The sequence below is a fragment of the Argiope bruennichi genome, chromosome 5 (genome assembly GCF_947563725.1).
Source record: "Argiope bruennichi chromosome 5, qqArgBrue1.1, whole genome shotgun sequence".
Lineage (NCBI taxonomy): Eukaryota > Metazoa > Arthropoda > Arachnida > Araneae > Araneidae > Argiope > Argiope bruennichi.
Window position 1 is genome coordinate 78648371 of NC_079155.1, and position 13574 is coordinate 78661944.

Below are 13574 nucleotides of genomic sequence, written 5' to 3' on the forward strand. Positions count from 1 at the left end.
TAAAATTATTCTAAAGTAGGTAAACATAAACGTCGGAGTAATTTTTAACATTTTAATTAGATTTTTATTTAATTAATAATTAAATTGAATTTCTGCATTTTACAGCGATAATTTACGAAAATACTATTGCACGATAATGAACTGTACACATTTCAAAATTTTCATTTAATTATAGTAATTTTAAAATGGAATAATTTTCTCCAATTTTTTTTTGTTTAATTTCCAGCAGTAGATTATATTTGTACCTTGAAATTCAAACTGTTTTCATTGTTTCATCACATATCTGATAGCGTGATTTTCTTCTATTGTTGGAAGCCAAAGAGACAGAAGATTTTTTTAAAGAAAATATTTAGTTTATGTGACGAATAAAAAAGAAGAAGTTATAGTACCTCAAAATTTAGAGGCTAAATGAACTGTACAGTGTTATAATTTCACAGAAATGGTTTTCTTTAGAAAGATTCATGTACACAAAGTAAGCAATATAAGATAATTATAGTGACACAGCCTTAATGAGTGGCAATTGCACATGAAGTTATATCTAAATGATTTAACTAAAATTAAGTATAAACAATATCCCTGATGAACCATCTAATCCCTAATGGTTACTAATAATAAGGATGGAAGTGTGTGTTGGTGTTGCATTGGCCCTACAGTTTGACTTTGAGCTACCAAATTTCGCACATTTATACTTTGGAGAGCGAGAATCACCTCAAAGCGATTTGTTTTGAAATTTTAATTAGAATTTGAATTAATTAACAATTTAGCGAAATTTTTGAGATTTTCGCGTTTTTTTCCAAAAATATGATTTCTTGATAACAAAATTTTCACTATTTCAAAATTCAAAAAAAAAACAAAAAAAACCCGGCTTTTTAATGTTACCAATGAAATTGTCCTGCAAACTTTTCCTCAATGTTGGTACTTTTTTTTAAAAAAAACATTTTTTTTCTTCTTTTTTCCAACAGTAAATTGTATTTCTGAATTCAAACCGCTTTCAATATTTCATCCAATGTTTAATGATGTGATTTTCTTCCATTATAAAAAAACTAAAGAATGATTTTGTTTAATATTTGTGTAGTTTACAAGACAAATTAGAGAATGAAGTTACAATACTGTCGAATTTAGAAGATAGATAAACAGGATATTTACATTTTAATAGGTTCATGATTTCATAGGAATAGTTTCAATTAGAAAGATTCACGTACACAATGAATGAAGCATATGTAATTGAATTAACACAAATTTAATATCTGGCAAAATCACTGTATTTTGGACACGAAGTTATATCTAAACAATTTCTCTTAAATCAAATAATGATCATCAATATCTATAAACCAGCTGCTTAGCTGTGACGACTAGTAAACTAGTCGACTAGAAATAATGCTCTTACCGTTCAGAATTGTTATAATATTGGCGATTATTGGCTTAAAAAAGGAAGTTTCGTAGTCTAATTTTATTTAAAAATGCGTTTTTAAAAAAAATCATTTAAAAAATTAAAGCAAAATATTATACATTATAGCATATTTTGACGGTCGAATACCATTTGACCATATATTATCGTGAGTGTTGAGCATTCGACTCCCTAGCATATTTGCACAGTACGGCTGGCTCTGTGTTAAGTTTGGTATGATGAAACAAATTGGGTATGTATCGAATACTTATTATATTAAAAATTTGGTATCGATTTAAGATTTTAATAATAAGAACGCATACCGAATAAAATTAATTTAGCTTGATGCATCCTTGAGTTAATGTGTTTACATATGCATAAGGGCCACATATATTTAGGTCCGGGGTTCAAAATTGGCACGCATGCTAGATTCTCTTAATAATATAATAATAAAACTATATAATGAATTTTATCATTTAACTTTTGGGTTATTGCATTCACGCTGGCATGGATGAACAGTCTTCCCAATGATATATTTCTGTCAAATTTTAATAGAAATTTTTAAAAAGGCTGGAAAATAGTTTCATCCCTGCATCTCGTTGCATATTTGAATACTCATGTTCACTTGAAGACAGAGCTTAGACAACATTGTTTAAAAACTGTTTTTATTATTGTTGTTATTTTTTTTATTATTATTCAGAGAAATTTAAAACGCAAAATTCTGAAATTCTCAAGGACCAGATTTCTGGCGATTACAATGCGTTTTATAACTTTCATACAAAAAAGATTCCTTTTATCATTGGGAATTAGCTAACGTCCATAAATTAAGGGACAGACATAATTTATTAATTTTCGTACACAAAGGTAAATTGCGAATGACCGAATATTTGTTAAATGTGGAAATAAGCTTTGATATTTGGTTGATATATATATATATATAACACATGTAGATGATTTTCTACATGAAAATATTGTAGTTAAATTGAAAGAATGGCGTTCAATTATAGATGTTGATTATGAGTTCAGAACTACCAAGAGCAATTTTGCTACATTGCGAAAAAGATTTTAGAAAATGGAAAAGTTATTAAAAATTATTGTTTTGATCTATCAACAAATATTTTTGCAAATGAGGGTCATTAATTAGAGATTACAGACAGAAGAACTCTTGGATAACTGCTGTAAATTGGAAAAATGGAAACAAACACGGGAATCTGAATTTCATGATAGATTATGAACTGGAGAGTAAAAAGTATTTCTTCACTTGAGGCTTATTAAATGAGTTTCATTTAATATTCAACCTTAAAAAATATATATGAGTGGTGTCGTAAACACATTTACTGGACTGATCAGCAGCAAAATAAACTCACTTATAAAAGCAGATTTTGCTTATCGACCTACACAAACATACTTTACTATGATTTCATAAAAGAAATTTGTTTGGAGTCATTTAAATAGAAGACACACAAACAACGTGAACTCTTTATTGAAAATTATAATTAAATAAGTAAGAAGTTTAGTAGAAAGATTTGCCTACTAAGAAATTATATTCGAACATATGTATCTAAATGAACGGACTATAGATGTCTTGACTTGATTGGATATCAAAAAAGAATACTGCATCGTTTTACATTGTTGTTCCACGTAGATAATATTACAATAAATCCAAGTAGAACTTATTTCTTAGTTCTGATGTAAAATAGATAATAGATGACCTGTAAATTTGAAATACATAATCGTCGCCAATAAATTCATATGATCATTTTGATTATCCTTTAAAAACCCGCATGTTTTCTTTTTGTGCCCTCTCGTAAACTATTTGGCATAGATTAGAGTAATATTTTGCAAAACGATCCACTGATTTTGGCACACTCGTGGATCAAGTGTTTTCTTAAATCCTGTCTGTTAGAAATTTGATGTTTATTTTGTCTTTGCTTCAAATAATTCCTCACATGCTCAATGGGATTATGGTCTGGAAAACTTTGAACAGGAATCTTAAAAACACTAGAACAATGGTAGAGGACCCATAACTTGCAAATACCAGCAGTATGCTTGGGGACATTATCTTGGTACAATTTAAAATGTTTTGAGATTTCAAGTTTGCTGGGAATTTGCTTTAAGTTTCGCTTGAAAATGTCAAGATAGACGTATTTATTCATTATATCATCAAAAAAGTTTAGTTAAATTATTTTAGTTATAAGTTTCTGATACCAGTGCTTGCCATACAACTCCCGCCTATTTGATTGCCACCTCCATATTTGACAATAGGCTGTAAATTTTTGGCATGCGTAGCTGCATTTAGTTTCCGCCAAACTTTTTGCTTGCCATCTGATCCGACATATTTGTTTTCATCAACAAATATTACATTTTCTTAAAATTCTCTTGGCTGCTTTACATACATTTTAGCAAATGCCAGCCTACTTTGTCCATTTGCTTTGTTGATGTAAGGCTTGAGGTACTCTGACATGATATTTACGTTTTCTTAAAACATTTTTCACAGTTTCAGAATTTACATATTTTTCAAACTTAATTTTACATTGAAGAGTCAATTGTATTGTACTAGTTTTTGGTTTAATGTGAATTTGTTTTACAATCCACCTCTCTTTACGTTCAGTAAATGCCCTTGGATGCTCTGATCTTTGCTTGTTTTTAACATCATTTGTTTTCTTGAACCTGTGAATAATGTTAAAAACACTATCCTTACTCAATATCAAGATATATCTTATACAGCGAAATAATTTTCCATTTTTCCAATGACTTATTACACATTTCGCACATCAACCGATTATCTTTGTTTCTTGCCACTTTTTCTATAAGAAATCTTATACGTTGAAACTTTCATGCTTAAAATTATGATCCAAAGAAAATGATAGTAAATTCAATTCCACTGATGTGCTATATATTTGTTGAATTTCTCATTTCAAAAGTGTTCCACTATTTTTTTTTGTCTCGTATTTGCCTTTGAATTATATTTGAAAAGCTAGATCAAATTATAATTCTAAAATACCAATAGAATTTTCTTCACAAACTATACATCAAAGGTTAAAATATTTCTTGATTCATTTAGTTTTTATTATAATGTTTTATAAATAGCTTTGTAGTTATTCATGCCAAGTGTTCCAATACTTTTTTGAGTGACTGCATTTCAATAAATTTATTTTTCACATTTTATTTTTGCTTTAGTTTTTTTGTATTTTATATTTTTTCTTTTCATACTGTATTTTGTATTTTATATTTATACTTTTTAACCTCTGTAACAAATTTTTTTTATTTCAAATTGATGTTGTTCCTTCAGTTTATGATATGATTATATGAAATCTAAGCCCTTAGCAAAGCAACATTCAATTAGATGCTAAAAGACAGGCTCAGTTACATATACGACGTAATTTTGAATATTAAGTGACTGAACTTTTATAAATGTGTAGGAGGAAATTATTTCAAGAAAAAATTATTCAGCTCTAATTTAGAACCGAATTTCGTAGCTAAAAAATGTATCTCAAATAGCCAATAGTTATAGTTAAGAAAAAGTGCTAAACGTATTTGTTCAATATTTTCATCAGATGAGGAGGTATAATGAACTATAATGAAAAAATAAAATCAGTTATTAAATAAAATATTGTCATTAAACACTCCAATATTTAATGAGACAATTTTTTTTCAAATTTTTATTACAAAAATGTCTGCAAAAAGTAATAATATCTGTAGTTAGAATGTCTTTAAATTTATTACTACTTTAGCATCTCCTCTGCACACTTGTAAATATAAAAAAAAATCTATATTCTAATGAAATATTTTATTTATTGTACATTATATATTTCGCTTTTTAAAGAATTTATCTTTACACATTTTATTTACATTTACATTTTATAATTTTTCAGAGGTAGGGAAATTTATTAATATGAATGGAGTTAAAGATTATCTATATATATCTGAATAGTGATAATACAAAAATGCATTGCCATAATTATTGTAGCATTTGCTTGTATGAAAAAAGTATTAGTTTTTTTATGGATAAATTTTTTTTAGGAGGCATATTTGAAGAAGAGGACGATGAAATAGAATTGGCATTCAGAGTTGCTGTTGACAGACTCAATATGAATGAAACAATGCTGAAAAACTCAAGAATATTTGCTATGGTTGAGAAATTATATTCCCAAGATGGTTTAAAAGCGACAGAGTTATGTAGGTATATCAATATTCATATTTTTATAAATTAAAATATAGCCCCGATTGCTTAAATTTGTGTCTACCAGTTTCATGAAGAATTTCTTCCTCAGAAACGCTAATACAGATTTCTACAATCATTTTTATATGCCGCTGATATAAATCTATAGCTTTTTGATATTTAGTTTTCAAAATTTGAGATCGCTACCAATTTTTCAACATTAAAATTATGGTAATGAAAATGAAACAAATTGTTAATATTTTTCAGCCATGTCTTCAGGAAATATTTTACAAAAAGAATTTTTATTCTATCATAAAACAAACAAACAAAAACATTTTTAACGATATTAATGTCATTTCTCCGGTATTGTTTTCTTTGCTTTTATTAAAAAATGATTTTTTATACAATTTGCTACACAACCTGCAAAAACATTATTGCTATGATGATATTCAAACTAATTCCATTGTTTTATAAAAATATTTAATCACGTGTTTTTGCCGATGCTAAGAGTGAAAAAAAAATTGCCCTTTTTACATTATTTTATTAATACAATTTTCACTTTCATTTCCTAATGTACTTGAATCCTCAATAATTTATTGCAGAAAGATTCCATTAAATTTATATTTTTCAACCTTATCAAATAACTAAGTGAAATTTAAATATATGATTTACATATTAGTAGTGAAATAGCCTAAAATGCTAACATCTGGTCAAGCAAATTAGTCCCAGAAGCGGCTAATTTACTCTAAAATTAGTAGTTTAATTGCCTAAAATTACATATTAGTAGTGAAATAGCCTAAAATGCTAACATCTGGTCAAGCAAATTAGTACCAAAAGCGTCTAATTTACTCTAAAAATCTGAACCCAAAATGTTTTGTTTACATCAAGAGCGTTTCAAAAATTGCAACAATGTAAAATTCCTTTTTACGAGTTCATTCACAACACTGAATGAAATCCTGAAGAGCTTTACGAAAGGTTATTTTTCCTCAATAGCGAGAACTTATTGATCGAAGAGTACACGCACCTATGGAGGCACGTGGTCGCAAAATGCATCTATTTGTTGGTGGTTGGGAGCACAATAAGTTTAGAATTAAAGCGAAGTATCATTCCTGGCTAAAAATAGATGTCTCCCGCAGTAGTGAAAAAAAATCTTTGAACTGACGTCATCTGTCAGCTTTGTGTGCGAGTTCGTATCCTAAAAATACAGCCACTGCTTTTAAGATGCCAATGTTTTTCTTAACGGAAAAAGAAGAAAAAAAGTATTGGCGGCAGGGAGAAGAAAAGACAGGATTCACAATTGGGTGTTTAGAATTTTCTTCTCGCCATTTTTTGTCCCTCCCTTCTAATGATTCTTATCTAGACGGTAATCATTATAAGAGCTCAAAGGGGACATCCAAATATTTTCTTTTTAACAAAGGTTTTACGGTGAAAGATTTTGAGCAATGCTGCCATGGGACAATAATATTTGGAAAAATTGAAGTGACTAGACATTCCCTGTTTATAATCGCGACAGTCCCGAATCAATCGTCGATATCTGATTAGACAGACTAAGCAAGTACCTGCGATTGCTGGGCCGAGATGTAGTAGACAGAAAAAATAAGTTTTATCGCAGTAGTAATCATTTTTTAAAATGTTTTTTATAAGGAATGGAATTTAAAAATATGTTGAAATAATATTATAAACGTGCAAAAATATTAAAAGACAGACCTCATAATATGCAATGCATAAAGCAACAAAATGCCTAAATTTGCTACTACCTTTAGTTGGCTTCGATTTCGATTTATTGAAAATGGATCCCATATACGTATATATATTGGATTTTGCTTGAAAGTAAATAGATGATATTTGAAAAAATAATTAAAAAGATTAACTATATGAAGTAAATGAGAAATTTCTTTTCCTAATTTTGTAAAACTCATAAGACGACCAAAAGTTTTGTATCAGGCAGAATAGCTCAGAATTTAGGCGTATGGTCCCGATGCATATTTCACAAGTGCATATTCATTTTGCAACTGGGGGCAGTATTCTTAATTTCAAACAATCACACTGCAGATAAGTATTTAACGGTCGGAGCCTTTAATATCTAAAGAGCAAATGTAAAGAAATACTACCAGGTTATTATAGTAGGTGTTTGAATAGTTTTTTTGTGAAAGCAATCCTAAATGTCGTTCCTAAAATAATAATAATTTTATTTTCAATGATAAAATTTCATTTGAGGAATATTACAGCGTATCGTTAATTCGAATAGTGTAATATTAACACATTTTGTGTTGTTTAAATCGAAACTATCTTCTAAACTAAAGGTTTAGCAGAATAATTAACTTTGTTAAATCATGATAAACTATTTTTATACTTTTAGCGTTTTATTATGAAATTTTAACTATTAGCATTATATATAATATGGGTAAGAGTCTCTTAGTGGAAAGGTATATTGTGTAACAAATATATGTCAACTATAACAAGAAATTCATTTAAGATTGATTAAGACTTAAGGTAATTATTAACAAATCAATGCGAGAAAGTTCTATCTTTTATGGCAATTTAAACAGGCAGACTAACAGTGGCTAAGTTTCTAGACTCTATTAATAACCTGCTTCTTTTCAAAAGTCTTATCAACAGAAATATTGCATTTTATTTATATGTATTTTAATAAAGACGAAAATTTTAATTTACTGGAAATCTTTCAATTAAGTTTCAAAATGTTTGATTGTGTTAATATTAGCTCTAATTACACATCTGAAACCGGAGAACGATGCTAGCTCATTTTCTAAGATCGCATAAGTAAAGTCCGTTAACAATAACTATTAAACAAAATCTCAAAAATATTGAAAAACAGCGTTTGTTTACATTCTTACTTTTGCATCATATGAAATTAGAGACGCCGTTAATTGAAATTTAGGATTCAGGTTACAAGATAAATGTGCATTTGTGTAATATATGCTCCGGATTAATTTGTTTTTTCAATTAAGTGAGTAGTTTATACTAAGAAAAAATTTAGCTAGGTATGATTTTTCAAAAATTTAGCTTCTAAAGAAGTTTCTTTCTCCTATAATTGTACATATAAAGTGACCAAATGAATTTTCTATTAGGCAAAATAATTTATTTATGTTTTTTCTCCATAATTTTCCACTTTTTTTTTGAATAATTAATACTTTTCTTACTCTGCAATTTTTTTTGTTTTATTTTTTCATTTATCTAATATATACGATCTACCCAAGAATGGAATTCAGATAATATGGTCACAACAGATAAAGTTCAAAGGAAAGAGGAAATTTTTATAAAAATATAGTCATTTTTACTAATTTTAATACCATTACATTGTGTTTTTAAAACTTAAAAGTATTCAGGAATATTGATTAAAAGTTTTTAATTATGAGGATTGATAAGCTTAAAATCTGTATAAAACTACTGGATAATATAATATTGTAAAATTTGTAATGCTTTTGTGTTATTAACGCTATTAGTCATACATAATAAATTAAATTAAATTAAATTTTAGAATTTCCAGTCCTAAACAATGTGGCGTGAAAATGTTTTAGAATTAGAAACAATGTCTATATTATTTTTAAAAAATCAACTTTTTGTTATAAGAGTCATATATTTATTTATACATTGTATTATACTGTATATTTATTAATAAATATAAAAGATATTATTAATATCATTGCAATTCACCTGTGAATAAACAATTATTAAAAGAATGAAAAGCATTGTCGCAAAATTTACTTAAAATAATTTGAAAAAAAATTATTAGAATTGAATTGTATGGCAATAAATTGATAGCATTGAACAGTTATTTAATATTAAAATTTTTTTTTACTCAATGTAAATTAGTTTTAATACAAAAAATAAACCTTCGAAGTTATTTAGCGAAAATTTTAATTATTTTTATTCAAAATCTTAAGGAAATTCTTATAAACTCTTTCTTAACGAGCATCTACTGCTTTAAAACTAACTACTTGCCATATTTGGTAGATCTAAATCCAAAAAAACCTGTTCTTTGGCGCATTTTAAACGATTTTTAATCGTACATATTGCATGATGCATTTTACACATAGTATGACAGCCTATAAATATTATTAGATGAAACTGTGATAAATTTACAAAAGTAAAATTGAATTATCTTTTCTAACTTTTACGATAAGTTGACAAAGGGCTATTGATAAATCAAACAATCCCGAATTTAAACGCTTTTATCTTAGTTTAGGAAATTGTCTCGGATAATAAATTATTCGTAGTCTTTTTAATAAAAAATCATATAAATGTTGAAGTGATGGTTCAGAAGATAAATTATCGAGTCTCCCTTGCCACGCATTTCATCTTTGTCCAATCAACCCGATAATACTCGTCCAAAAATAAAAGTCATAAAAGATGTGCAATAAACGATTTGCAATGTCTGTTGTTTATTACATGTATAGTTAATTATAATAGATCTGTCATTTTTTTTATCTAAATAATATAGAAAACTACACGAGCATCTTTCTTTTGAAAAGTGACTTCTAATAAAAGAAAATAACTATTCGACGATTCAGATATGTTCCTGTTTAGGAGAAACAGAATCCAATTAGAAATTTATATAAAAAGTAAAAAAAAAAAAAAAAAAACCCTCTCTCTGAGAAAAAAAAGTTGAATTTTGAAGTGAAAAAAAAAAAAAGAAACAATCGGCCTTTCAATTTTCCATTTTTTCAATTTTCCAGATCTTTTTTCCTTTCTATAACTCTAGTGTCTCTAAATCCAAAAGAAGTTTTTTGATAAATCACAAAAATCCAGACGATTTGAAGGATTTCAAAAGCTTGCAGAACATATCCGACAGGTGTTTCATTTGCTTATTTTTCATTTCATGTCTTATTTTTCTTTATTCCTTTTTGTCCATTATATCGATCATTTAACTTTCAGACTAAAAACATAAGAAAGGATTTTTCAAAAATTCGTTAAAAAGAAGTATTGAAAACAATTACAGAAAGTAACCATTGAAAATAATTACAGAAAGTTGCAACTTTGCTATGAATGTAAAGTAAACTTGATATGATTAACGTGGATGAATGTGCCTAAAGGAAAACTAAAAAGCAAAAGAAAATATAATATCAATGCGATTAGTTTATAATGTTCATAGGTTGCCGTATTATCTGTAAATTGTATCCTACTATTTGAGTAATAAATAAATCTTTCAAAATGCTCAACAAAGCAGATCATTAGATATAAAGCTGCCAAATTTGGTACATAGTTATTTTTTGTGTTGTAGATGCTCCACAAGAAAGAATCTACAACATTGGTTTGATTTTTAAATAAAAATTAAATAAAATTTTAATTTCTCTCTCAAGCATATTCGGAGCTTATTCTTGAATAAAAATCATTTTTACACCATTTTAAAATTTAAAAAATCGGCTTTTAAGCAAACTGAATATTTTTCCTTAGTTCTTTCTATAATTTTAGAAAATTTCTAAAAATAATATTAAATATATAGTATTATTATTCATTTTTTTAAATATTGGATTTATATTTACTCACTTTTAGACTGTATTAATAAATTTTTCATCTTTATGTTATCGCCACTGAATATTTTATTTTTAAAATTAGTTCTTAATTAAAGTCCCAAAGCATTTTCGCGCTGAGATATTTCGAACTGGAGATTCCAAATTTCTTAAATTTTTCTTCTCTTTCTGCTTTAAAAAAAATATAATTAGCTATTTTTTTCCCATTTTTAATTATTTATTTTCCTATTTTGTAAGGTTCCTTACTACTTTAAGGGTGTTCTAAAAACGTCGAGGAATTTAGAAAATATTTTGCTTTTTCTTCATTGTGAGAATCGATATGTGTAGTATGGGGGAAAAACACTGAATAATGTTGTGAGCTGTAGTTAAAAAATTAAATAAAATAACCTGAAAAGGAGTAGTAGAGTAGTGAAATTCTAAAGATTCGCGAGAGTTTCTGAACTGTGAATCTCATTCATATTTTCATGCATCGTTTTGCAAAAATAACGAATTTATACAAGATCCTCAATTTAAAATCTTGAGTTAACTTATTTGGAAAAACATATTATTCATGAAATAGCCAATAAAAATTTTAAATAAAATTGGCAGCAAGTCTGTATGATAACTGTTGAAAGGTAGAAGATTGACGATAGACTTTCTACATCTCTGTTAACAAACACTAAAAATAGAAGACTGCGAGAATTAAATAAATATTACTAAATGAAAAACATTCTGAATTTTTGGTCAAAGTAAAATTATTTTTATTAGAAAATGAGTGAGAAAAAGCTTCTGAGATATTTTATTATTAAATTATCTGTTTAGTATTATCATTGCATTTTAGTGTTATCTGAGAAGCAGTGTTTTGTTTGCTTAGTTATAACATTCTGAAAAAATAATCCATTGTTCTGAAACATGTCCTATGGTTGTTGAATTGTTTTTTATATATCTACTTTTTGTAGTTTATGTTACCATGGCGAACTAACTCGATTAATATTATAATTTGAATAATTGTAGAGTGATAATGTCCTAGGTTTTATTAGTTTATTTTCATAATATTTTTTAAAAATTTGCTCTTAATTATATAGCAACGATGTATTATACATATACATACATACATAAGGATGTTTTTAATAGCGTTACAATGTGCCTATACATAAATCCGGTAACTAAAGCAATAAAAAGTACAAAAGTTGTTATAAAATATTTTTAAAAGCTAATTCAGATAAGAGAAAAATCTGTAGGAACGAAAATGTATGAATTTTGAATTTTAATTGTTATAAAAATCGTTCTTGTGCAATGATACACTTTGATGTTAGCGAGGAAAACGTAAGCATTTTAACTGATTGTTGATTAAAAAAATTATTAAAGTTTTGAAAGGCTCTTCTTTTAGTAACCATTTATTACCTAAGAAATAATTAAGTGCTAAATTTGATATATCTATATAAAATGTATACATTTATATTCGATCCTATATCCTATGTCTGTCCCCGGAAACATTTTCAATTATTTTTTACTATCATGCATTTCGCATCTTATATTTTATAAGATTGCATCCAACAATCATCGTGATAAAATAAAAATATGAATTTTAAATTGAATAATTATGATGAATTAATTGAATTGACGAATGAATAATAATAGCTGAAAAAATTAAAAAGCTCAATCCAAATAATTTGTTTATTATTTATCTGAATAATATTTATATTTGTTGTTTATTTTATATAAGAAAAAAACATATAAATTTATAAAATTTGCTATTTTTTTATTTTTATTTATAAGATAATTATCCATATACTTTAAATTATTAGGTTATTAAAGCTATTAATTAGTTAAAAACCAGTACCAAAACTCCAACTATTCGTCAAGTTTCATCAATTATTATTTCTTTGGGTGGTTGATCACCAATTATTCATTCATTCGAAATGACGTTACTAATAATCATGGTCCACTTTCATGAAATATAGCAAAATAACACTTTTACATAGTCGTCAGTTTCCACAAATGGGGCTATTTAACTATTTTTTTTTTTTTTTTGCAAATTTATATGTATAGCAAACCAATCATGATGTTTTGTCGATTGAGCAAATTACATAGTTTAAAACAGTACTTTCATTTGAACTACTGGTCATCAAAACTGATGACCATTACTAAACTAATGCTTTTATAAGAAGGGGAGAAAGAACAACTGATCATCAATGACAGCTAATACTTTATAGTATAACATTTTTCATGATTCTCTAAATAAATATAATTAAGTGGATGAATTCCTCTTTACTTTATTCGGCAATAAAATAATGTACTGAAAATTTCTTAACATACTCGCTGCAGTAGTTGGTTTGCAATTCATATTTCAGTTGCCACTTAATTGTTTGTTTTTTGGTTATTTAACCTCATAGTGCACATTTTTTTAAATACCTTTTTACATCTCATTTGTTTTGTTTTTTACTTTTATTAGGGCTGGCGCCATTCAGTGAGCTAAGTAATATTGCACTCATTGTTTAGATTTTTATTCAAGAGATTTTAGCTTCTTTAAAATTCAGAATAATTTTGATTA

At 26.9% G+C, this 13574-nt stretch overlaps 1 protein-coding gene across 1 annotated transcript in view; it reads left to right on the forward strand.

Annotated features, from left to right (window-relative positions):
• LOC129968801 (glutamate receptor ionotropic, kainate 2-like) overlaps positions 1-13574 on the forward strand; it is a 46204-nt gene that overhangs the window by 6670 nt on the left and 25960 nt on the right. Inside the window, exon 2 of the mRNA XM_056083058.1 lies at positions 5411-5566. Within this exon, the coding sequence (XP_055939033.1) occupies positions 5411-5566 (156 nt within the window). The remainder of the gene's footprint in view (positions 1-5410; positions 5567-13574) is intronic.